Here is a 25860-nt window from a genome sequence, read left to right as displayed (position 1 = left end):
GGCTACTTGAACACAAAAACAAAGAAAATAAAGTAGTACATATTTTTCAAAAAGTAGCAAGGCACACAATGTCCTCTCTAAAATACCTTTTTCTCACAAGTAACGAAGATAGGAAAGAAGAGGTCAGTATCATCAGCTCTACTGAAGAGTACTGATTCTGTGTAGACTAAATGGAAAGGATCTTTCTTCCATACAGTGTGCCCTTAGATCCAGTCTTCAGGTTAATTTTTTCATGAGGAATTATAGAATGGCTGGTGGAATACCTGAAAGTCTTCTGTCTCCCAAGAAGTCTCCAAAATCTGAATTTTTTATCTATATCCTTCTCCAAGCACATCTTGTAATTCAGTTTGTTTTGCTTTGTGTGTGTGATGTATATGTGTATATCTACGTGGACATATGTGTGTATATATATAAGCATATATACATATTCCTGGGCAACTCATCCCATTTTACCTTGGCAATCGCATAGATGCGGGTGCTGGAAGGATCAGACAGCTCTTTTTTAAGATCCAGGTTAGACGGCCATTCTTTGTTCATCGGGAGTCTGGGAGTGAAGCCATCTACCGATGGGTGGCACATACGCAATGCTTTCTGGAAACTTTCCTCAAAGGTGCGACCAATAGCCATGACCTAGAGAACAGTTAAAATTTCTTTTTTTATATATATATATTTTTTATTGTAATTAATAGAAGGGTTACATGATATTTGCCAGATAGAAGGTGCATTAATTCACATACATTGATACCCTTTCACATGTCTTGGTACCCATTACCCTCCCCCCACCCCCCTAGAGTTAAAATTTCATATCCCAAGAAGACCTCATTTTTATATAGGATTAAATCCATCAGAGTGGTTAAAATGGCCATATATTCAGTGCTAGCACTCCACTAGAGTGATGTTCTGTAATCAAGTACCTAGTGTTGAGGCAATCTTGAGGATTTTAACTGAGAACAACTGTAAAAGCAAACAAAAGATACAACCCAGACTCACCTCTCCCACACTCTTCATGGAGCTACCGATGCGGCTGGATGTGCCATGGAAACGATCAAGGTCCCACCTTGGAATCTTGGTCACCATGTAATCCAGGCTAGGTTCAAAGCAGGCTGATGTCTTCCCAGACACAACATTCTTGATTTCAGGAAGTGGAATTCCCAAGGCAATCTTTGCTGCGATGAACGCCAGTGGATACCTAGGAAGAATGCACATTTACTCTTCTGTGTATATTCTTTGAGAAATAGGAATTATGATCGTGTCTAGATAGAAACTGATCTTTCTCAAAATCCTGATTTTATTTCACTTCACTGTGTAAGGCAAATTTTCCTTCTACCCTGTATAAATACTGAATAGCCACATATAAAAATAATTTGCCGTGATAAATTATAGAGGCACTTTGTGTACCATGCATCGCTAGAGCTATTACCTCTTGAACTGCCAAAATTTTCCTTGATAAATGAAGTTAAAACTCCACTTAATATTTAACCACCAATCAAATGATAATCTGTAAGTTATTCTTTTGTAAAAGTAATGTACGTTGAGTTAGAAACAAGTTAGTAGCAGTGTCACCCGTGGGCATTACAAGAATCACAAAATACTATCATTGCAATTTGGGGATGTGATTCTGGCTCCAAATTGTCTTTGTGCATTGGACTCTGAAAAACTAACACTTTGGAATCTGCCTGTCCTCCTGAGGATTGCCAATTGGGGGACTTATACTTCAGTAAAGAATTTCTAGTACAATGGAGTTGCATATGAATTCTTTAGGAAATTGCCCATTTCAGAGATAGATGAAGAAAAGGAGAGGGATCAGTGATTTTGCAATAGGTCCACAAGTCAGTGGGAAAATTCAAATCTTATCAACTCCTATGTAGACCAGCAAGCCTTCTTCCACCTTATGTATTACTGTGTGGAATTTTGTAGGTGGTTTTCTTTTCTTTGTTGTTGTTGTTGTTTTGGTTGGTCATGGGGCTTGAACTCTGGGGCTGGGTGCTGTTCCTGAGCTCTACAGCTCAAGGTATCCTTTGGGCCACAGTGCCACTCTAGGTTTTCTAGTGATTAATTGGACGTAAGAATCTCACAGAATTTAGTGCCCCGGTTGTCTTTGAACCGTGATCCTCAGATCTCAACCTTTTTGAGTAGCTAGGATTACAGGCGTGAGCCACCAGCACCCAGCTCACAGCTCCCATTTTTTAGCTTTGTGTGTTACAGAAGGAAACAGTTTTATTCATTTAAATGCCATAGAAATTACATGTCATGAGCGACAGTTGATGACAGAAGCTAAATGTGTATCATTTGGGAAGGCAATTTCTATCATGTACCAATCCTTCTAAAATTAAAAGAATATATATTGAAGATTAGTGTAGGTAAAGTGTAATTATTACCACTGATTTGTTAAAGGACCATTCATCTAAAGAAGCCAGTTGAGGACTAAAATTAAAGATTAATGAGCACTTTTTAGCAACATCTGCAAAGGGCAATTAAGAAGCAAATTTTTCATAGCTTGCTTTGTCCACCCATATTCTGATTAGTTTATGATTTGCCAGCAAACAAAGCCAGCTAGAAACACCATTTGTCTCAATGTGATAGGAAATTCAACAATAATCACATTGTGAGGTTGCAGAAACCACTTGTGGCTACCATTATAGAAAGAAGAGAAGAGGTGCTTTATGAATTCATGACCATTTTCATGAATCTACTGTTCTTACCCAGTGGCCTTGGAGGCCAGAGCAGAACTTCGGGACAGTCTGGCGTTTACTTCGATGATGCAGTATTCCATTGAGGTAGGGTGAAGAGCAAACTGAATGTTGCATTCACCCACAATGCCCAAGTGGCGGACAACATTGATTGAAGTTTGTCTCAACATTTGAAACTCTGCATTGGAGAGTGTCTGGGCAGGGGCCACCACAACTGAATCTCCTGCAAATCCAAGAGGAAGTCATGGTTTGGTGGCATATTTTAATTAGCAACTTCAGTCACTTAACAATCAACTTAAACAAAACATTCAAACATCCGAGTATTGGCTGTAAAAATCTGAAGGTTGTACACACAATTATTTCCACTGATTTTTTTATTGTTTTACTCATGTTATTCTGGTACAGAAATCATCCTATAATTGAAGCTTTAATTGCTAGCAGAACACGGCCAATCACGTGGATTAACTTGAACTTCTTCAACTCCCTTCTTTCCACCCTTATCAAATTCTCTCCTGAAGCTCTTCTTACCATAGAACAGTATCTCATTTTATTTATATTCCCAGTTCTGGGCCTTGAACTCAGGGGCTAGAGCTCTACCACTGGAGTCACAGCATCACTTCCAGCTTTTCCTATGTATGTGGTACCAAGGAATCGAACCTCGATCTTTGTGCATACCAAGCAAGCACTCACCCATTAGGCTGAACTCCCAGCCGCCCCCTTATCTCATTTTTATTCAGACTGGTTCACCAATGTTTTCAACCTGTCATCTATGTCTATCCTTTCTTGTTTCTTATCATAGCCCCATTAGAGTCTTCAATTTTATTTCCTATCCCTCTTGCCTTCTCTGCCCTCAAGAAGCTGCTCTCCAACACTGCCAGTTACACAACCATTTCTCTCATTGTCTTTAAGACTAAAGTCATCTAAATAGATCAAGAACTTAGGAGACTGAGATCTTAAGATCACAGTTCAAAGCCAGCCCTGGCACAAAAGTCCAACAAGTCTCTATCTCCAGTTAATCACCAGAAAACTGAAAATGGAACTGAGGTTCCAGTGGTATGGTATGAGCATTGAGTTGAACAACTCAGGGACAGTGCCTAGGCCCAGAGTTCAAGCCCCACCAACCAACCAACCAACCAACAAACAAACAAACAAATAAATAAATAACTCACTCCAATCTATGGGCAGAAAGACTAATGTAGCACTGAAATGTTCTTGAACTTCTAAATCCACCATCTAAATTCCTCCTTGCATAAAATCCAATACTACTAATACAATAAAAAAAATTCTTAGGCATAGTTTCCTCCCTAGTTTTCAAACTCTCTACTTTATATTCATCAATTCTCTTTTGCCTGCCCTATAAAATCAGAATGCAAGAATGCAGGTCAAAACTTGACTCTATTCTTTCCTCTTTCCTAATGCAAGACTTTGAACACTCCTTGAACACCTCCAACAATGACCTCACATCAACTTTAGGCACATCTTCTCTTAAGTTCTACCTCTCCATGCGGCTCCTTGAGAAGTCTACCCATACACAAAATTTAGTCATTCTTCAATGTAATTATTTTTTCATCTCATCTAACCTTATTTGAAGCTATTTTCTCAATCCTAACTAAAGCTCTATTTTTTAAGCCCAATCCACTGTTCTTTTTACTTTATAAAGCCACAGGTTTTTACTTTGGTCTCATTGCTTATATTTCTCTCCTTGGGGAATTAAGAAATCAGGACATCTGATTTAGTATCTGCCTTGGTTCATCATGCTTCTGTAAAAGATCAAATGAAATGTGAAACTATTGCCAATACTAGAAAATGCTACATATACAGGTGCATTTGTGTGTGTGTGTTTGCGTGTACATACACAGAGATACATGTGCACACACACAGAGGTACACGTGTCAAAGGCTAATCTCTGTTAGAGATAGTAAAGCACTTCCTAAGAATCTCCATGACACCAAAGGTAAGAGCTAAAGGTATAATTGTACTTGACGAAGATTCTTTACCTACCTGTATGAACACCCATGGCATCTACATTTTCCATGTTGCACACAGTGACACAATTGTCATCAGCATCTCGGACCACTTCATATTCTATTTCTTTCCAGCCTGTCACAGATCTCTCCACCAGAATCTGGTTGGTCATAGCAAAAGCCTGGAAATGGGTAACAGAAGATATCAATGACTAAGTAAAGAAACTGCCTTATTAAGACATGTAGCATAATGCTGGTCCTACATCCTGGTCTGCACTGAAGTGTAAAACCTAACTTCAAGCCTCCCCTGCCTTCCCAATGCACAAGGTGTCAGAAAAATCACTGAGACCAGGAATAGTAGCATAGCTGAATGTGCTTGATTTGCATTATTGAGGCTTGCCATTCAAAGTGCTGATATGACATTAAATCAAACTAATTTAGGAAAAAAGTGAAAATAATTGAGCAATCAGGCAGAGGGAAATGAAATTATTTCAACAGCTAGACTTCTGTGAAACCCAGAAAATGTGAAAAGTACAAATAAATGTGGAAAAAATAAGCCTAAAGATTCTGGCTTTCTCTAAAATAGCTGAGGGTGCTGGGTACAGTGACACACACAATAAAAGTCGGCTGATGCTGATGAGAGAGAGAAGAGAGATAATGATGGTTGTAAACAGTGAGCCAAGATGGCACATAAAACTTGGGGATTAGAAGAATCATATGGGGCTATTATCATGCTTAATCACTGCATAAGTGCTTAAATACTCTGAATCATATATCATGCATGCCTGATTAGTCAGCTATGAATTAGTATAATTATCATTTCATATTTACTACATATCTACCATTGGTAGATGACTGAACACAAAATATCAAAGAGACTGTTTCTAACCTTAGCATATGGAAATGTCCCTTGGTCACATTATATATTTGAATTGGTATGATGCTCCAACTTCAAAACAAATATTACCAGGGTGAATAAGGAAGTATTAACTAAATTAAAATTTTATCCTATGGCTGGGAGTTTGGCCAAGTGATAAAGTGTTTGTTTAGCATTTATGAAGACCTAAGTTCGATACCTCAGTAACACATACATAGAAAAAGCTGGAAGTGGTGCTATGGCTCAGGTGGTAGAGTACCAGCCTTGAGAAAGTCCCAAGGACAGTGTTTAAACCTCAGGACTGGCAAAAAAAAAAAGCCACTTTTTTTGGTTGACTAGAATATTGTATAGTAATATACTTACTTTTGTGCCAAGGTCTATTAAGGTCTCCCTGTTGGGACAAATGCCAGAGCCCAGTCCTCCCAGTGCATAAGCAGAACGAATCATCACAGGGTATCCAATGTTGTCTGCCGCCTTCAGTGCCTCCTCAATCTGCAAACAAACAAGAAGACACTCAGCCTGAAAAGCTGAACGCACATATATACATAGGCACACACACACACACACACACACACACACACACACACACACACACACCCCAAAGCCAAACAGTTCAGGAACATATTATCTATGTAGAGAGAATAAGTAGAAATGTTCTGTCATGCCCTTGTCTCTTTCCAAAATGTGAATGTTACCTCCACACACACACATACACACACACACACACACACACACACACACACACACACACACACACAAACTCTAGAGGATTTTTAATGAAAAAGATTTTCAACCAATGAGGATTTACCTCAAGAAGCTATTAGAGATACTATAAGATTTTTCATTTTTATGAGAAGAGCCCCAGAAGCTCAGAATTTTTTTTAATTTACAAGGCAAACATATGGTGGCTATATTTTCTTGTCATGGAATATTATTACACTACCGATGGGAATGTCATTATACCTTTCCCAGATGCCTGCATCTCATCCTGGGGAAACAAGGACATAATTATACCTGGCAATGAAAAACTGAACGTATGGCAAAAGCTTTCCAGAGTGTTCAGTAGAGCTATCACGGGATCATTCTGGATCAACAGCTTTGTAGCATGGCATCTACTTGGTAGTATTCTTTTCTGAAATATACAGACTCGACCCTCATTTTCCCAGCCATACCTGCTTTATTCTTCAGGCCTAGGCTATTCCTACAATAGGAAAATCCATTCAAAACTGCCTCTGCTACCTCTCATTTCACCAAATGTACTGTTGATATCAAAACTAAATCAAGAACAAAACTGATGCAGTTTTGTTTTGTTTTGTTTTCAACTAGTTGATCCTAGGGCTTGAACTCTGGGCCTGGGCATTTTCCTTGAGCTTTTCAGCTCAAGGCTATTGCCCTACCCCTTGATCCACAGTGCCATTTCCAGTTTTCTAATGGTTAATTGGAGATAATAGTCTCACAGACTTTAGTGCCTGAGCTGGTTTGAACCTCGATCCTCAGATCTAAGCCTCCTGAGTAGCTAGGATTACAGGCATGAACCACTACACCTACCAGTTGATTTATTTTTTGTTCCCTGATGATTAGTAATAGCCTATCAGGAAGGACAGGGTAAAATGGAAAATGAGAGATAGAAAATTTAAAATATCTTCCTTCTTAAATAGATTATTTCCCAGTCAAGCATCTTATTGACTGTGTCCATTTCACCCTAAAATGATTATTCCAATCCAGTTTTTTAAAAAAAAGTATTTTAAATCCAAACCCATCTGCAGGGCATTTGAATACAATGTATGTGTGACTGATCACAGGAAGAAGGTAAACATTGAATCACACTGAATCTGTGAATGGAGACGATGAAATGAAACACTGAAAGCTATTGGATAACAGCGTTTTTGTGGGGGATGGGAAACATGAGGGTAAGGGAGAGAGGGGATGCCCTGATTACAGCACTGTAGATACATGTATGGGACAACATTTAACAGGAATATGAAACAGGTCATCCATCTGGATGTGGATACTAGTGACTGGGCTATCCTAGAAGCAAAATATAATCAAAATATCTTCTGTGCCAAGTGTGAAATGGAACCAGGATATTACTGAGATTTTTCTGGAAAAGGTGAGAGGGGATGAAGTTGATCAAGGTACATTGCAGGGACAAGTCACAATGGAAACACTCATACAATTTGATTAGTACAAATAAAATGAAGATAAAAATCACTTTGATGCTGGGCATGGTGGCTCACACCTGTAATCCTAGCTACTCAGGAGGCTGAGATCTGAGGATCAAGGTTCAAAGCCAGCCCAGGCACCAAAGGACCTGAGACTTATTTCCAATTAACCTCTAGAAAACGGGAAGTGGGGCTTGGCTCAAGGGTAGGGTGGTAGCCTTGAGCTGAAGAGCTCAGGGAGAGCACCCAAGTCAAGTGCAAGCCCCATCACATACACACACACACACACACACACACACACACACACACACACACAATCACTTTGGTATAGCAAGTTGATGGGGTGCTTACTTTCACTTAAGAAGATTTGAAATTTGTTGGTATTTTCAACTACTGATAAACAAGTTCATCTCTAGGTTTCTCTTCCTCAAGATAAAATATTTATGGCTATCCCTAAAATTTCAGCTTTCAATGTTGCCATCAATACATACTGTTTGTTAGTGACTGACATATTCCTGGATGAAAATGTGTAAGTATAATAATTTTAACACTCAACCTGTATGACAAATCATTCTTCAAATAGCACAAGATAAATATCATCCATGTTTCTCAAGAGTAAAGAGTCCTTACTGATTCTACTGCATAACTTGGAGCAATCTTTTCATTGATCTCATTGAGTTTGTCAGAGAACAGCTGTCTGTCTTCTGTGGCCATAATGGATTCGACCGAAGTTCCCAGGACTTTCACACCATATTCCTTGAGCACACCTCTCTTGAATAATTCCACTCCTATAAAAGAACCAAAAATGATCAGGTTTATGAACTAACACTGTGTCTTCCTTAACATTACACACACACACACATACACACACACACATATACACACACACACTCTTAAAATAAAATCCAAGAAGCTACCATAGTCTTGAATACAACTACACTTATAAGACACTTCTGAAATAAATTCTAAAAATAAGTCATACCAATGTTACCATTGCTTATATAACCACTGCTAAGTATACATTGATTTTATTATCCTTATAATTATAAAGCATAGTATAACTCTGACCCTTAATATTTTAGTATATTCCTTTTTCTTCTTACATACATTCTTATAGCAAGTTCTATCATTTAAATAATCTCAGACAAACATGTGCCGACCTGGGTTAAGAAAAAACTCAAATTGTTTATACTGCTGCTTGGATAAAACTTGCACGTGTTATATACAAATTATATTCCAATTCAATACTTCATCTCCTAAAATAAATTATGATTCATGTTCTACCTTATGGGATTTGAAGCATTATAAAAAGTAGATAGCAGTAGATGAACCAGACACTTGAAAAAATTGGTAGAGATTTGTCCATATTACTAGGAAAATAACATGCAAAAGTTAAGTCCTACAGGGCTAATCAACATTAATTCAAGTACCTCTGATTTTTTATGAATTTTTCCAGTGCTGGAGGTTAAATCTAAGACTTCGTGCACATTAGACAAACATTCTGCCACTAAACTAGCACAAATCCTAATTCTTAATTCTCTGGTTAATAATTTTCAGAGTTTCCTTAAAAAAAAAAACAGAAATAAGGCGATATTTTTGGGTAAAAAGAGAGAAAACCACTGAAAACCTCTATTGCCACTCTGGAGCATTCAAGTGAGTGGTTTCTTTTTCTTCCAGCTGTTATGTGAAATATTCACCATGTGATATTTTTAGGTAGCTGTGTGCTAACTGCTCCCTCATGCATCAGAAGACTTTAATGAACATATACAACAACATAGGTATATGAGTTCGAATAAAATGCATCAGTACATGGATGAAAATTCAGTGATGGAAATGAGAGGAACTCACCACAGTTGAGAGCTGTCTGGCCGCCCATGCCTAGAATTATCCCATCTGGCCGTTCTGCCTTGATGACCTCTGTGACAAACTGCGGGGTGATGGGAAGAAAGTAGACAGCATCTGCCTGCTTCAGGCCCACCTCATTGGTCTGGACAGATGCAATGTTTGGGTTCATCAGGACTGTTTTCACATTTTCCTCCTGAAAGAAACAAACAAAAATGATCAAACTTTTAAGTATACAGTATAAAGAAGAGAGGAGCTACACTAAATGAAGGAGAAATCTTCCAAGGGAATGTATAGGTTAGCTATAGAAATTAAACAAAAAAATATAAATAGAACTTGAAGTAATGTAAATTTGGTCAAAGGAAGAAAACACTGGAGGTACCATGCAAAAAGAAAATGAGAACAGTATTGAGAGAAATCTTCTAGAGGCTCCCCAGTATTAATAAACATTAGCATTTAATTGGTCTTCAAAGAATAAAACAGTCTAACAATTTGAAAAAGAATACATGTAAATGAAACTAGAGACACTGCTGTTTCCCTTCTCTTATCTACCTTATGGAATTGAGGGAACATTTAACATCTAGAATAATGTGTTCCTTTCTAGAAGTACCAAAAGCCTTTAGCCAGATGTGGTGGCTCATACCTATAATCCTAGCTACTTAGGAGGCTCAGATCTGAGAGGATCGATGTTGAAAGCCAGCTCTGCACAAAAGAACCTGAGACTCTTGCCCCGAATTAACCTCTAGAAAACCTAGAAAATAGGAAGTAGGGCTTGGCTGGAGGGTAGGGCTGAAGAGCTCAGGGACAACGCCCAGGCCCAGGGGTAGGACAGTAGCCTTGAGCTGAAGAGCTCAGGGAAGGTTCAAGTCCTACAACCAACCAAAAAATAAATAAGTAAAAATAAACTAAACCTGGGATATATAGCTATGCATGTCTGCATGTGCTCACATGTACAGTGCTTGAATCTAGACAGATCTTCAAGATCTTCAAATAATTCACTTTAGCTACTAAGAATAATAGCTTTATAAACTCACATGAGGTGGACACTAAACAAAATAGTTATGAAATATAGAGAGATGTTATTATTATTTTGTAAGTTAGCATGTCAATTTTAAATTCTTCTAAAAATTCAACGAAATACTCAGATAACCACTACACATCTTTGGGAGAAGATCTGAGATATTTTATGCTAGTTTAAATTCAAGTAGTCCCTCATACTTGTAGTTTTTATTGATTGGCTTGATTTGTATGCCAACCAACACATGAGAAAGGGTATCAATGTATGTGAAGGAATGTGCCTTCTACCTGATAAATATAATGTAACCCTTCTATTAATTATAATAAAAAATATATGAAAAAAATTGAGACTGAATGAGATTAAATAATTTGGCCCAGGTCATGTAGGACATTTTCAAGATTCTAATCTGAGTTCCAACTCAGTTCCTGTGATTCATTTTCCATCTGAGTCACCGCTCAAGATTTTAATATTGTGTATGAAGAAGTATATTATTACTAAAAAAATGTTGGAAAAATACAGAAGCAAATATAGTTTAAATATGGATTGGAACTGCAATAACTGAATCAAAACTGAAAACGCATAAACATCAGAAATTATAGCAAGTTTCGCTGATAAGGTACTAACAAACCGAAATGAAAATCAGGAGGCTCAAATCTGAGGATATTGGTTCAGAGCCAGATTTAGCAGAAAAATGAGTGAGAGTCTAATGATCAATAAACCACTCAGAAAAGGCCAGACGTAGCCCACTGGCTCAAGTGGCAGAGTTGGGGCCATGAGTAAAAAAGAAGCTTAGGGATAGCTCTCAAGTCCTGAGTTCAAACCCCAAAATAGGAAAGGAAAAAAAAAAAGAAAAACATTACTAAAAATAAATTACCTTAACTAATAAAAGTATTCTAAATCTATGTTCTAAGCTATTTTAAACATTTATCTAAATAGGAAACTGAAACAAAAATACAATAAAGTCTCACTTTTGAAAATACATTAAAATATGTGCATACACCAATGTCTTCAAAGTGAATTTTTTTTTTGCCAGTCATGGGCTTGAGCTCAGGGCCTGAGCACTGTCCTTGGACTTTCTCAAGGTTAGAGCTCTACCACTTGAGCCTCAGCATCATTTCTGGCTTTTTTTCTATGTATGTGGTACCGAGGAATTGAACCCGGGTCTTCGTGCATGCTAGGCAAGCACTCTACCACTAGGCCAAACTCCCGGCCCGAAAAATATTTTTTAAGAAAGAAAACAAATGGGAACAAGAAGAAAGTAACTGAAGTAATGGATAACAATCAAGCAGAATGTCTTTGGCTATAAAATACTAACTTGCCCTCCCCAAAAATAGAAAAAAAAAATACATAACATTGACCTAGCTATTTTCCTGTGTTTGCTATGTCACCCTCCACTGACATCTGCACCCACTCTCCTAGCTAGCTCTCTGCCAGGCTTCCACACTGCAAAGCCTGCAGCAAGGTCATCACTGGATATAGGCCTCCCTCCTAAAGATATACCTTCAATATTACAGTGCAATCAGTAAAGTTGATCATTGTTGAGCAGATAGATCTTAGGAGAATAAAGAAACAAGGAGTTTATCTTTTGTAATTGGGACAACTGATTCTCTTTTCTACTTGAAAGTCCAGCCATAGCATCCAGTGTTCCAACTCTTGGTAAGAGAATCAAGTCCCCCAAGCAATAAATAATTTGTAATGCTTGAAAAATATGCACTGAGGTCTGACCACCAGTGGCTCATCTCTGTAATCCTAGCTACTCAGGAGGCTGAGATCTGAGGATCATGGTTCAAAACCAGCCAGGGCACAAAAGTCTGTGAGACCATCAGAAAACTGGAAATCATACTGTGGCTCAAGTGGTAGACCAATAACCTTGAGCTGAGGAGCTCAGGGACTGCACCCAGGACCAGAGTTCAAGCCCCATGACCATCAAAAAAAAAAAAAGAAAAAAGAAAAAGAAAAAAGAAAGAAAGAAAAAAAATTGCACTGAGGTCCTTGCTCTTCCAGCTACCCTTTCCAACAGAGGCCACACACGTGCTGCAGAGTAAGTGAAGTAACTTAAAGCATGTAGGCTACTGACTTCCCTCTTCCACATGAAACAAGAGTATATCTGAAAAGCCTCAAATTGAGTAAGTAGCATCTGTTAACAGCGTTATAGGTTCTCAATGTCAACAGACAATAATGTAAATAATTTGGAAACTAATCTGCTTGCATTAACAAGGCAGATACTTGAGAAAATTTGGGAAGCTAGGTGCCCATGGCTACTCAGGAGGCTGAAATCTGAGGATCATGGCTTGAAGTCAGCCTAGGCAGAAAGTCTGTGAGACTCATCTTCAATAAACTATTTTTTTTTTTTTTTGCCAGACCTGGGCTTGAGCTCAGGGCCTGAGCACTGTCCTTGGACTCTTTCTCAAGGCTAGAGCTCTACCACTTGAGCCTCAGCAGCACTTCCAGCTTTTTTCTATGTATGTGGTTCCGAGGAATCGAATCCGGGTCTCCAAGCATGGTAGGCAAGCACTTTAACCACTAGGCCAAACTCCCGGCCAATAAACTATTTTTTAAATAAGCCAGAAGTAGGTAGACTTGTGGCTTAAATGATACTAGCCATGTGGCTAAAGCACTCTAGTTGAACAAACAAACAAACAAAGAAAAACCCAAGGACAAAAACAAAGCCTTGAGTTCAAGACACAAAATGAAAACTCTTTATGATGAAACTTCCCAATGCAGATGTGTGGGGAGAGGGAAAAAATCATTTATAGTGACTTTGAAGTGATAGATTGTCATAAATCTGAACTATAAGGCTAATTAGATCTACTGAAGAGAGTATTAATTCTAGCAAAGTTCATGCTTGCTCACCTTCATGGCTTTTACAGCTTGAGATCCTGAGTAATCAAATTCACCAGCTTGACCAATGGACAGACCTCCTGACCCAAGGATCAGGACTTTGGAAACCTATAAACAGTAAGGGAGGGGGGGGAGGAGAGAACATTGCTCTAATTAAAACATCATGAGGGAAAAGGGCATTTTTAAAAGGATACGTGTGGGGCAAAGGGATAAGTAAAAGCATCTGCAGTGATGTATTTTTTCCCAGTGTTTGTAAGCATTCTTTTATTTAGTAAAATAAAACTTCTTGTAATCCTAGCTACTCAAGAGGCTGAGATCTAAGGACTGCGGTTCAAAACCAGCCCAGACACTAAAGAATATGAGACTATTATCTCCAATTAAACACCAGAAAACTTGAAGTGGGGCTATGGCTCAAGGGTAGAGAGGTAGCCTTGAGCTGAACAGCTCAAGGACAGTGCCCAGGCTCAGAGTTCAAGCCCCATTATCCAAAAAAACTATGAAGAAATTGGTAAAGACTTTATCACATTAACATGTGCAAATAAGTAAACATTCAATTCTTTTATGCTATACTAAGTACTAATCTTTTTTTAAAACATCAGGGTAATATATAGAGGGGTTACAGTTACGTTCATAATGTAGTGAGTACATTACTTTGTCTCTCCCCACTCACTCCCTATATTAATCTTTCCTTTTTGGAGGTAAACCAATATAACTCAATTCATAATACCAAAAAATAATTCTTCTAGTTGAAACTTAGTTTGAACAGACAGATGTTCTGTTTAGAATTTTTTTTCTACTCAGTCCTAGGAATTAATTCATTAGTTTGAATTCCATCTCAAGCTTACACATGGCTATAAACATTCTGGGTAAATTTCAAACTAAACTGGACATTATTCTTTATAAAGTTATGTCAGCATTACAAATATTCTAGAAGAACTAAATGGTAAATGACACAAGGGTAAATTAAAGGACCAAAGAATATAAACAAAAATAGAGTAAGTGACTAGTTGTGCAAGGTTACCATTTATCTTCTGTCAACATTGGTGCGATTTATTTATACCGTCCACTAAATAATCAATATATGATAGAGAAATAAAAAGGCATACACCAAACAAAAATGTGCCCATCTCTACTGACCTCAACTCGAGATGCAACCAGCGCTGGTTTTGGCAGGACTGAGGTGACAGTAGTACCTTTTCCCTTCTTTATCAGGGAGAAAAAGGAATCAAATAGGTACTAGAAAGAAAGAAAAGGTACATCCAACTGTTACAATCTTCAGAGCTCATCAAGTTGCTAGGTAACATGGAAGATTATAAGCTGAATTTAAACTTCAGATACATAACAAATTTTAGTTGACGTTTTCTCGTGCTGTATTTGGTGTTTTAATGACTTTAGTAGTTTCTGTGTTTTCCAAGGTTTTTTTGGTCAACAATTGAGTGGCTTGCTACTGCTATAAAAATCAGATTATTCTTTCTATATAGTTCCTTTCAGTCCTATCCTTAAAAGCTTTCAATAGACAATAAACATCACAGGAGATTTCTGAAAAGTTTACTCCCTAATTATATAAATTTCTTTTTCTATTTCAAATAGACAAAACATGAGAAAGTGCTTACATCTTTCCTTCTTAAAATTATGAATGCTGAGGATTTTACTTTCATTCAGTTCTTAAATCTCTGAGGATATCCTTATACTTTCACAGGGTATTCATTTCTGATGTTTCAAAAATAAATGAATAACAAATTTCAACAAAGGTATTCATTTTGCAATTATTTGGAAGGACAAAATGAATTGAGTTATAATGAGCTTTAGTTTCATTGTTTAAGTGTCCTAATCTGAAGTTCTAATACAAGCTATCACTTATTCTAAATTTTAAAACTGTTTAGTATGTATTAAATGATATATCTAAATTTTTTTTAGTTTATCTTCAGTATAAAATGTCAACAAGGTCTAAAAATCCTTTAGAAAACAATTCTGACAAGCATGGGCACACAAGTATACCAAAGAAAAATTCTTGTCCTCATCTTGCCTGAAATCTTTTCTAAGACAAGGAAGGCTTGTTAGGGCCTTTAGATACAGAAGAATTACACTAGCCTTCCTAGATTTGTCTAGGTGTCATTGCAAGGTTGTTGTTGTTGTCGTTTTAATTGTAACACTGAATTTGAACTTGGAACCAAAAACTCACGTGAGAAAGCAAAATCATTTAGGTTAGAAAACAAACCTTCCCGAGCCTTCTTTTTCTTAAGGTTTTTTGTTGTTGTTTTTCCCCATAAGGTATGTAAAGAGAACTCTCCTTTTTCCCACACACCCAACCCCATCTTCTTTCTTCTGTTGCTGTTTGTTTTCCTGTACTGGCTACACAACCAGTTGCCACAGGGACTTTTTTTAAAGTCACAGATGGGGGATTAAAATTTCATTTCAGATATGAGATGGAAAGAGCAAGAGGGAATTCATTTGCATAGCACAACAATTGTAAATTTCAGGACTAAATATATTAGAATGATAATGGGTTTAAATAAAAATAGCTTCATTGCGTGGATTCACATTTCTTAAGGGCTTTCCCACTTTAAATTTAAGAAAAAGATTAAAATTTACTTCATGTTATTCATGGAGGAATTTTAATACAAAATACGTGTTTGCAAATCACTCTTGTGGAGACTGTTCTGCACCAGAATTATCCAGCAGTAATTATGTCAGTTTCTGGAGTTTTCCCATGAATACAGCTCTAATTTTTCAAGTATCTTTCTGACTTACCTCAGTGTCTGTTGGCCCTGGGCTGACCTCTGGGTGAAACTGCACAGCAAAAAAGGGTTTGCTCTCATGCATAATCCCCTAGAGGAATAGAAACAGGAAGAATTCCTTCATAATCACAAATGTCAAGTGTGGGGATGTATTATTCAGCAACTAAAAACCAGAGGTATTCTTAAAACGACCTACCAGTACTAGGTACATGACTGGAGGTCTTTAATGAATCACATATCCAATCAATTAAGACAGAAAACAAGCCAATGAAGAAATGTCTAAAATGAGGATCTATAAGCAACCAGAGGCACGCGCATGCGCGCGCGTGCACACACACACACACACACACACACACACACACATTTTGTTCACAGCCTTTGAAGCTCCTCTGGACATTACTCGGAATCAAGTAATACTCTCTTCTCCATCAAATAAATTACTTCCCTATGGTCTTCTTCAGGGCTTTTCCAATGCTGAGTCCTTGAAACACACTTGAGCTGAGCCCAAATTTGTACCCACTGCCCTCTAACAATTGTGAGATCCCTATTAACTGAGGACACACACACACACACACACACACACACACACACACACACACACATACACACACATATATACACACATAGGTTTCAATAAGTCAACTGATGAAAAAATTGAAAATAGTATTTTAAAACAGAAGAGCAATGGGAAAAAAGAGCACATGCACATATGTACACACACATCAATCCAACATAAGTAAGCATTCCCTATAAGAGATTTAAAAAGACCTAAATTTGTTATCACAAACTGAGTGTTGTGAAAGCATTTACCTCATTTGTTTGATCATTGACATTCACAAAGAGTGGTTTCCAGCCAGGAGGGAGGGTCTTGTCCAGAGCATACCCATGATTCTGAGCAGTTATGAAGGCCTGTCTGTTTGTGACATTCAAAACAGGCTGATTCTGCCCTCTGGAGACAAAAGGAGAGAAAGAATAAGGGAACACAGAAGTAAAGACAATGTAAATATCTATGAAATAAAATTTCAGAGTTTCAACTGCTTACAAAAAAGAATCACTTAGTGAGAAAACTCACACATTGTTAATCCTAATAATTTCAGCGCCAAAAAATCAATTCGGGAATCTTTGTTGCGTGTTAAATATCAGGTCTATTAAACTTCTATAATAGAGTCGGAAAAAGCACTCAAAACAACAAAAACAGGCAGGTGTAGGCAAATTTTGGGGGGGGGAGTGGGGTCAGACCTGGGGCTTGAACTGAGAGCATTGTCCATGAACTACTTTGCTAAAAGGTAGCATGCACTTGAATGAACTACAGTGCCACTTCTGGCTTTTTCTGCTTACGTAATACTGAGGAGTTGAACCAAGGACTTCGTGCTTGCTAAGCAAGCACACTACCACTAGGCCACATTCCCAGACCACAACTTATTTTAGGAAAGCTGCAGTAACTAAGCCAGAGGAGAATCATTGGGAGAGTGTGAACGGATGACTTAAGGCTGCAATACAGCTTAGGTGAAGGGTGGGCTGCTGGGGGCACACCTGGCAATGAATAAATTAACAGCATTTGACATGAAGCAATACCAGGGAAGAACTAAAAATTTCTCGGTTCATAAGTCACGAGACCAGCTTCTTAAGATGTTATCAATGCTCGGAAATCAAGCTTAAAATCAGAACAGTTTCTCTTCGAGTGCCATTTGATTGCATATTATGACCTCAAATTATACCAAGGAAAGGGGAAAATAGCTTTCAACCACAGTAAAGTTATTGGCAGAGAAGACTGCCTTTCAGAAATGCAATAAAAATGGTATCCAGTAGTCAGACAACTGTGAACTATGTAATAGAACTGCTATCTATTTATTCTAATGGACTGGCACGGAAATTCTCTAAATCCTTTGGGCTTGGTTACCCATAGTATCATTTCAGAGCTGGGATGGCCCCAAAACAATGGCATGCATGCATGCCTTACCTGTTAGCCATGGACATCTTGTATGATTTGGCACCCGCAGCCAAGCCGGTTATTAGATTTCCTGTACTGATACCAAACAATGGCTCCTTCCGATCACTCTCCAAAATCTAAATGGTAGAGGTTTTTATGAAGTCAGCAGCACAAGTTCCCCAAAACACTGTTAGTGAAAGGAAAAAAACCAACTGCCCTTTTTTCCTTCATGAACAACATAAACAGAAGGGTGACTGAACTAAATCACATAAAAAGAAGGCAGCATTAGCGCTTCAGAAGACATAGTTGTCCTTCAGATTAACCTGAATAGAATAAAAAATGTATAGGTTTGGGGGTCTTCGTGGGGAGCACAGGTTGTTCTAAAGAACTGTAAGATGGAGACCGGGCTCCAGCCTTCTTAACTGGAGAGCCCAGTGTTCAAGTTACTGCACTGGCACAAAAGCGCTGTCCTGAGAAAGCTTCACTCATTGTTTCTTTGGGCCTTTCTTTTTTCTTTCTTTCTTTCTTTCTTTCTTTCTTTCTTTCTTTCTGCCAATTCCAGTGCTTGAACTCAGGGTCTGAGCACTGTCCTTGGGATTTCTCAAGGCTAGTGCTCTACCATTTGAGCCACAGCATCATTTCTGGCTTTTTCTAAGTATGTGATACCAAGGAATTGAACACTGGTCTTCATGCATGCTAGGCAAGCACTCTACCACTAGGCCAAATTCCAGGCCCATCTTTGAGATATTTTTCTTACAAATGGTCTACTGTCCATGGCGGGGTGGGGCAGGAGGGAGGGGAGAAACGCTGAGAAAATGACATCCTTTGCAAATACATTCTGCCCTCCTCGGGCTGACCATACCTTTTTGACATTTTGAATCAGTGGCTGTGCAAGAGCTGGGTTTCCAGGACCTCCAGCAATCAGAAGCCCGTCATACTCCATCTGGGTGAAATCATGATTCCAAGGGACCAAATGCACTTCAGCTCCACGCTGGACAAGAAACAAAGGAATGATTCATGAAAGGACATAATCCTTTACCAAACTAGAACTTGCCTGTAACTTCTTTTGATCAACAACTCCTTGAAGAAAAAAAATGGTATCTATCTAATTTAAATATGTTATACTAGGCAGCAAATTCTAGATTATTTGTGTGATATAAAAAGGATTGATGGAGGGGCCAGGAGTTTGGCCTAGTGGTAGAGTGCCTGCCTAGCATGCACGAAGACCAGGGTTCGATTCCTTGGCACCACATACATAGAAAAAATCCAGCAGTGATGCTGAGGCTCAAGTGGTAGAGCTCTAGCCTTGAGAAAGTCCAAGGACAGTGCTCAGGCCTTGAGCTCAAGCCCAGGACTGGCAAAAAAAAAAGGATTGATGGTATTACCTTCTAAAAAATGGAAAGTAGGGCTTGCCTCAAGGGTAGGGCAGTAGCTCTTCAGCTCAAGGACAATGCCCAGGCCAAGTTCAAGCCCAGTGACTCACAAAAAAAAAAAAAAAAGGATTGATAACCAATAGAAAATAGCGGCATAAAGGCACTGGAAACTGTAGTAACACATCTTCTTCAAGGGTAATTTTGGTTCAAGTTGCCATAACTTGACTTGCAGAAAATAGTGTACCTTCATTGTAGAAAAGTGAGGGAGGAAGGGTGTGGAATGACTTATTTCTACTTCAGTTGTTTTCAGATGAGGTCGCTTGAAGTAGCATTATTTGTACTTAAGTTGTTTATCAGATGAGGTCTCTTAAAGTAGTCTGACTAAATCTGAATTGACTTTCTTCCCAGATTTTTCTCATCTATGATATTTATATTCTGGTAAAAATGTACATTTTCTTATAAGAAGCATAGAGAAAGATACCTTTCAGGCTTTTGTTATCATTTCCTCAAACAAGAATTTGAAGTGTTTTGGAGAAATGTTTCCAACAAATGCAATGATAATACAGACATCACTATAAAGTATACATCAAAAGGCAAGGAGAATACAGCTTAAGCTACCAGGGAAAATCGGGAAGCTAGTATTTACTTAAATAGAGCCCATCCCTGTGTGCTCCAACAGGGAAAATTCAATCCATTTCCTCATTGGTAGTAGACGTCAACCAACCATAGAGGTTTCTTAGACAAAGAGATGTAAGATGTTTACAATGACAAAATTGGAAATATGAATGAAGGTAGAATATGGATTTGAGAGTAGAATATGGAGAGCCCATTCATAGCCTATGCACGTTTTGTTAATAGAACTGACAAAGCAAATTGAAATAATGATTTGTATGTTTGTTTACATTCTGTAACAATGAACAGGTAAAGAAGAATCTTGTACTTATGTTACGTCCATGTTATAAGAGGAAAGGAAAGAGAGAGAGAGACAGGTAGGAAGAGAAAAGGGGAGAAAGAGTGGAAAAATTAGAACTGTGGCTCAAAGTAGTAGAACACCAGCCTTGAACAGAAAGGCTCAGGGACAGCACCCAGGCTCCTGACTTCAAGAACAATGACACCCACACACATACACACACACACCAAAAAAAGTGTGAAGGAAAAGGAGGAGAGAGAGCAAGAGAGGAAGGCAGAGGTTAACCTTGGAGGCCCTGGAGAGACAGAAACAGAAATTGACAATGGTGAAATATACAAAGAAATTCCAATGAAATAATGTAGAAGAAATCTTCATACTATTGGGGAAATTTTCCTTCAGGATTTAAGATTTAGCTTTAATTGGTTGTCTACATTACAAAAAGCACTATTAAAATCTGGACACATACCCAGCAAACATGTGGTGCTAATAAATGTAGTCCCACAAAGGAGGTACAAATATGGTCCTGAACTCCTAATCATCTCCAAACACCAACAAAAATGAATGCCTGTCACTGACAAAGGACATTAATCACTTTCTTCCATGTTTTAGTGGCCCTTTGGGGTTTGTTTTCTTTTCTTTCTTTTTTAAATTTTTTTAGCCAGTCCTGGGCTTGAATTCAGGGCCTGAGCACTATCTTTGCTCTTTCTCAAGGCTAGAGCTCTACCACTTGAGCCACATGACCCTTCTGGCTTTATTTTTTGCTATGTATGTGGTACCAACGAATCAAACCCCGGTCTTCATGCATGCTAGGCAAGCACTTTACCACTAGGCCAAACTCCTCGTCATCTTCCTTTTTAATTTTATTGTGTACATCTTTTCTTTGACCAGAGGTATATGTGTTGTTTTGTGGGTCAAAAGCAACAAGCATCATTCCCAGACATTCAGAATAGAATGCACACGCATTCTGTGAGACGGAGGAAGCTAGCTGAACACTAAGGATCAAGAATTGCAGCTGGACACAATGGCTCATGCCTGTAATCCTAGCTACTCAGGAGGTTGAGATCTGAGGATAGAGGTTCAAAGCCAGCCTAGGTACAAATGGACGTGAGAGTCTTATCTCCAGTTAACCTCTAGAAAATGAGAAGTGGACCTTGGCTCAATGGTAGGAAGTAGCCTTGAGCTGAAGAGCTCAGGGACAGTGCCCAGGCTGAGTTCAAGCCCCATGACTCACAAGAAAAAAAAAATGCAAAGCCTTACCCATTCAAGGGGTGAATGACTTACCTTCACCAGCAGACGGATGACATTGTTTTTTATCCCACAGTCCACAGCTACCACTTTGGTGGGGTTTCCTTTGCCAAACACTTTGACATCCTGCCATTTAAAAGAATGGAATTATTCCAATGTAAAGAACAGAGTAAATGCATCTGAAGACATTATACACTTAGATGAAGAACGGATTGACTTAACCACTGAGGGTTGACTGGCAGTTACTTGATATGAAAAGCAAATACCACAGGCTATAAACTGCGCTTTGCTATTTTATTAAAACTATTGGTTGCAGCAATAGCAAAGATCTTTTAGACATCCATAGTAAACAATCATGGTCTGCACATTTTGCTTCATTAGCAATAGCGTTTTCAAGTATCATGGCTGGTTCAGCACAAGACAGATGTGCTAAATAGATATATCATGCTTTAAATACCATTTGTTCCTCAGCTTGAAATACAGGTCAGCCAGGTCTGAGCTAATCCTCTGTACATTAGGCCTATGCATTACAACTGAAGAGATAAAACTGATATGAGTCATGGGAACTGCTAAGCTAGTGTGGACCACCGGTCTCTTCAGATTACCATACAAATGTTTGTACTTAAATGGGATAATTCATAAAAAAGATCCCAAGGCATATCATAATCATTATCTATATCTTAAGCACCGCTTGGAGGCAGATGGATTTTCACAGACATTTACCCCAAGAAGCAGTTTTCTAAAGTCATAAAAGGAGAAAGAACAGAAATCAAGAGAAGGAAAGCCTGGAGGGTCTGATGTCCACAGTGGCTTTACAATGGAAAGTAAGCATCCCATTCAGAATTTCAGATGATTTCATAGTGTGCGGAAGGTTTCGAGATAAAAGGTGTTATCTGAATATTTTAAAACGAACTTTACTTTCACTGCAATGTATTCATCTCCAAAAAGCATACAGAGCATCCAATCATAATCTTTAGGCTGTATTTGAGGATAGAATTTGATTTTTGTTTCCTCCTGCATTGCTGAGCTTATCCATGAAGGTTACAGGTAAGCTTACTCATGAGAGAATTCAAAAAAACATAGAGATTTATAGATTTATCCTTAATCTTAGGCTTCTACTATAAAATGAGTACTACCATCCACTTTTAGCAACATCAAATTGACAATGCATTATCAACATTTCCAAGGCATATAATCAAAGCTGACAAAACATACAGTACTCTCCTAACGGAATTTTACATTTTATCACAGATACCTACTCTGAAATTGTACTTGCACTGATATTAAGACTCCATCACCTTCTCCTTAATTCAACATAGATAATCCAGATAGATAATTATTCTGTTGGTTCCTATTCAAGCCCATTACAGCCATCTCTCATTGTCATGGGGGATTTTTTTTTTTCAGGACACCTTTGGGTCCCAAAGTCTAGAGAGGCTCAAGTCTCATATCTAAAATGGCATATGATTCACATCATACTGTCCTGTACATAGTTCTTATCCCATTGCAATTTTTAACAATATTTTAAATCCACAGCTGGTTGTTTCTACAGAATACAGAACCTGCAAATCCAAGGAACAGATATTACATTCTTACTACAAAACAGAAGATAGGTAAGACCTCAGAGCAAAACTAAATATATGGATTTGCCTTGGGACACTGTAGGAAAGAAATATGTCATGTCATATTTTTCAGTCTTCTTTGACCATGGGCTTTTTTGAAGATATATTTCCCCCAGGCCAGTGTTCCTCGTATTTGGAAAGGGCCACAATCTAGTTACTTGGTCCTTATCTATTTATTCTTTGTTCTAAATTAGAATGAGTTACACACAAGACTCAGTATAATTGGTGAGCTAATGTGATGGAGCTGGAAGAAACCCTCCAAATGTAACCTCAGTGCTGTTCCATCCACCTTTCACCAATTTATTTGAATAATATGTATAAACTTTTATTATACCTTACCAAAGTTATGTATATAGATATACACAGACAAACACAAATATACACAACCACACATACATATCTACTTCAAGTTACTCTATGTCTCTCAGTACATACCATCCATTCTTCCTGAAACTGAGTTCTCATTATTCACCATCTCCCTAACTGTTACCATCAGTATGGATGTTTTCAAATCATTTTTAACAACAGCTCGGAGCGCTTTGGATGTGCCTGTCCCATCACTATGCTGTTCCCTGAGTGGCTGTGCAGTGCCATACACGCTCCAAGGTTGACATTCATCAGGGCACTCTGCACATGGTGACCTCCTGGTTCTTTTATCTCTGTACAACCTATGTTTCCTATGGCCAGAGACCACCAACCTTCCAAAATACATTCTATCGCTTCTTGTAAATTTGCATGAAGAATATGTCACACTGAAATGGCATTGGCATTATTAGGAATGTTTTTTAAATGTAGTTATAAAATAATAAATCTTTAGGGTAAAAGGATATTTAGCCTTTATAAAATGAACTCAGACTCAGATGATTATTTTTCATTTCTTTAAAGTTCTCCTTGCTTTTCTTGCAGGCTAGCAATTCGGCTCCATGATCAATTCAGGGAGCTTTGTATATGATGTAGGGAGCAAGAGAAGGGAAGAGGGAGGTGAAAATAATTATAAATAGCCACTAAATCAAGGCAGGAGGATTCCAATGAAACCCTCTAAGAAAAAGTAATTGGCATTAGCTATACTGAATGTGTAATACACATATATATACATACATTAATATACATTACATATATTCTCCTGCAAGATGACCTCTGACTAAATGAAAATTTTTATATTGCACAAAAATAAAATAGTCCTTGTAAAACAAATGTACACTTAAAAACAGGAAGGAAAATCTCTCACCTTGGTTGATACCTCAGCAATCAAATTCTGCTTATTTGGATCCACAAAATCCACCGGCTGACCTTCAAATTCAATCTTCCCAAGCATGGTGCCCTACCAAATTAAAAATACAGACAGCTAAAAAGGCAGCAGTTATAAAGGTGCTGACAACAAAATCTCCTGGGGACATCTCACAGCTGTTCCAAGACTGAGTTGTCTTTGGAGCTACTCTTAACCACCATCAAAAAGACTTTATTTTCACAAACTAGAAAGTGATCTCACTTGAACATGCATTTCAGGGAAAACTCTAGAAAATACAATTTATTCCCTTAGGTCTATTCTACAATCTAAAAGTTGTAGAAACCTCACAATAATTGAGAACTTACTGCATATTTTATAATAAAAATTAATTCACACACAAAGATCAACTAAGATTGTAAACTATTGTTCAACATGTTGCCTCAAAGTCTGAGAAACTAACCAAAACCCACCTTTCACCTCTGTATTGTTAAATTTTATGAGTCTGATTACTCTTTTTTTATCTAAATCGGTATTTATGAATACCTAATATTGAAACTTGATTTTCTCCTTTTTCTTAAAGCTTGCAAAATGAAACAATCTTACTTCCTATGTAAGATTAATAGAAATAACAACTAAAATATATTTTTTCACTGTGGCTCAGCATAACTCATAAAAATTACAATAAATGATATTTCTATGTGATCCATGCTAATAAACTCTACCTTTTTTGTTTGTTTTGCCAATACTGGGACTTGGCCTCAGAGCCTCTCACTCTAATAGAACTTTTCACTCAAGGGTAGCACTCGAGTCACATCTCTACTTCTGACTGCTAGTTAATTGGAAGTAAGAGTCTCAAAGACTCTTAGGTTCCGGCTGGCTGTGAACTGACTCTCAGATCTCAGCCTCATGAGTAGTCAGGATTCAGATATGAGCCACTAGTACCTATAAATAAACTTCTCTATGATTTTTTCCATATATTTTATTGTAATTAATAGAAGAGTTATATTATATTCACCAGATAGAGGGTGCATTACTTCACATACATTGATACCCTTTCTCATGTCATGGTCTATGATTTTTTTTTTAAAGAGTCCATTTTATCCTAAGCAATCATGCAAAAGACACCCTCATGAGTAGCCAGGATTCAGATATGAGCCACTAGTGCCTATAAATAAACTTCCCCTATGATTTAAAAAAAAAAAAAGAGTTCATCTTACCCTAAGCAATCATGCAAAAGACACAGTATGGTCTCATGAAGAATCTTCCCACAGCATGAGGTTTCTCATATATCTATTCAACCTACCAGTTCTGCAGCCTGAACTTAGTCCCCAAATGTATGCCAGTCCTAGGGCTTGAACTCAGGGCCTGCATACTGTCCTTGGGCTTTCGCAAGACTACCACTCTACCACTTGAGCCACGA

At 38.0% G+C, this 25860-nt stretch overlaps 1 protein-coding gene across 1 annotated transcript in view; it reads right to left on the bottom strand.

Annotated features, from left to right (window-relative positions):
* Window positions 1–25860, bottom strand: part of Cps1 (carbamoyl-phosphate synthase 1) — a 102689-nt gene that overhangs the window by 56888 nt on the left and 19941 nt on the right. Inside the window, exons 6-20 of the mRNA XM_090354753.1 lie at window positions 24441–24533; window positions 21627–21716; window positions 18925–19053; window positions 18093–18199; window positions 16943–17081; window positions 16146–16223; window positions 14532–14630; window positions 13407–13502; window positions 9542–9731; window positions 8324–8481; window positions 5895–6023; window positions 4692–4836; window positions 2703–2913; window positions 991–1189; window positions 454–630 (exon numbers count right to left, since the gene is read on the bottom strand). Of these exons, the coding sequence (XP_090210879.1) occupies window positions 454–630; window positions 991–1189; window positions 2703–2913; window positions 4692–4836; window positions 5895–6023; window positions 8324–8481; window positions 9542–9731; window positions 13407–13502; window positions 14532–14630; window positions 16146–16223; window positions 16943–17081; window positions 18093–18199; window positions 18925–19053; window positions 21627–21716; window positions 24441–24533 (2040 nt within the window). The remainder of the gene's footprint in view (window positions 1–453; window positions 631–990; window positions 1190–2702; window positions 2914–4691; window positions 4837–5894; window positions 6024–8323; window positions 8482–9541; window positions 9732–13406; window positions 13503–14531; window positions 14631–16145; window positions 16224–16942; window positions 17082–18092; window positions 18200–18924; window positions 19054–21626; window positions 21717–24440; window positions 24534–25860) is intronic.

Source organism: Megascapheus bottae, chromosome 21 (genome assembly GCF_031878675.1).
Source record: "Megascapheus bottae isolate mThoBot1 chromosome 21, mThoBot2.hap1, whole genome shotgun sequence".
Classification (NCBI taxonomy): Eukaryota; Metazoa; Chordata; class Mammalia; order Rodentia; family Geomyidae; genus Megascapheus; species Megascapheus bottae.
Note: the sequence above shows the minus strand (reverse complement) of the source record. Positions and strands in the feature narration are given on the sequence as shown.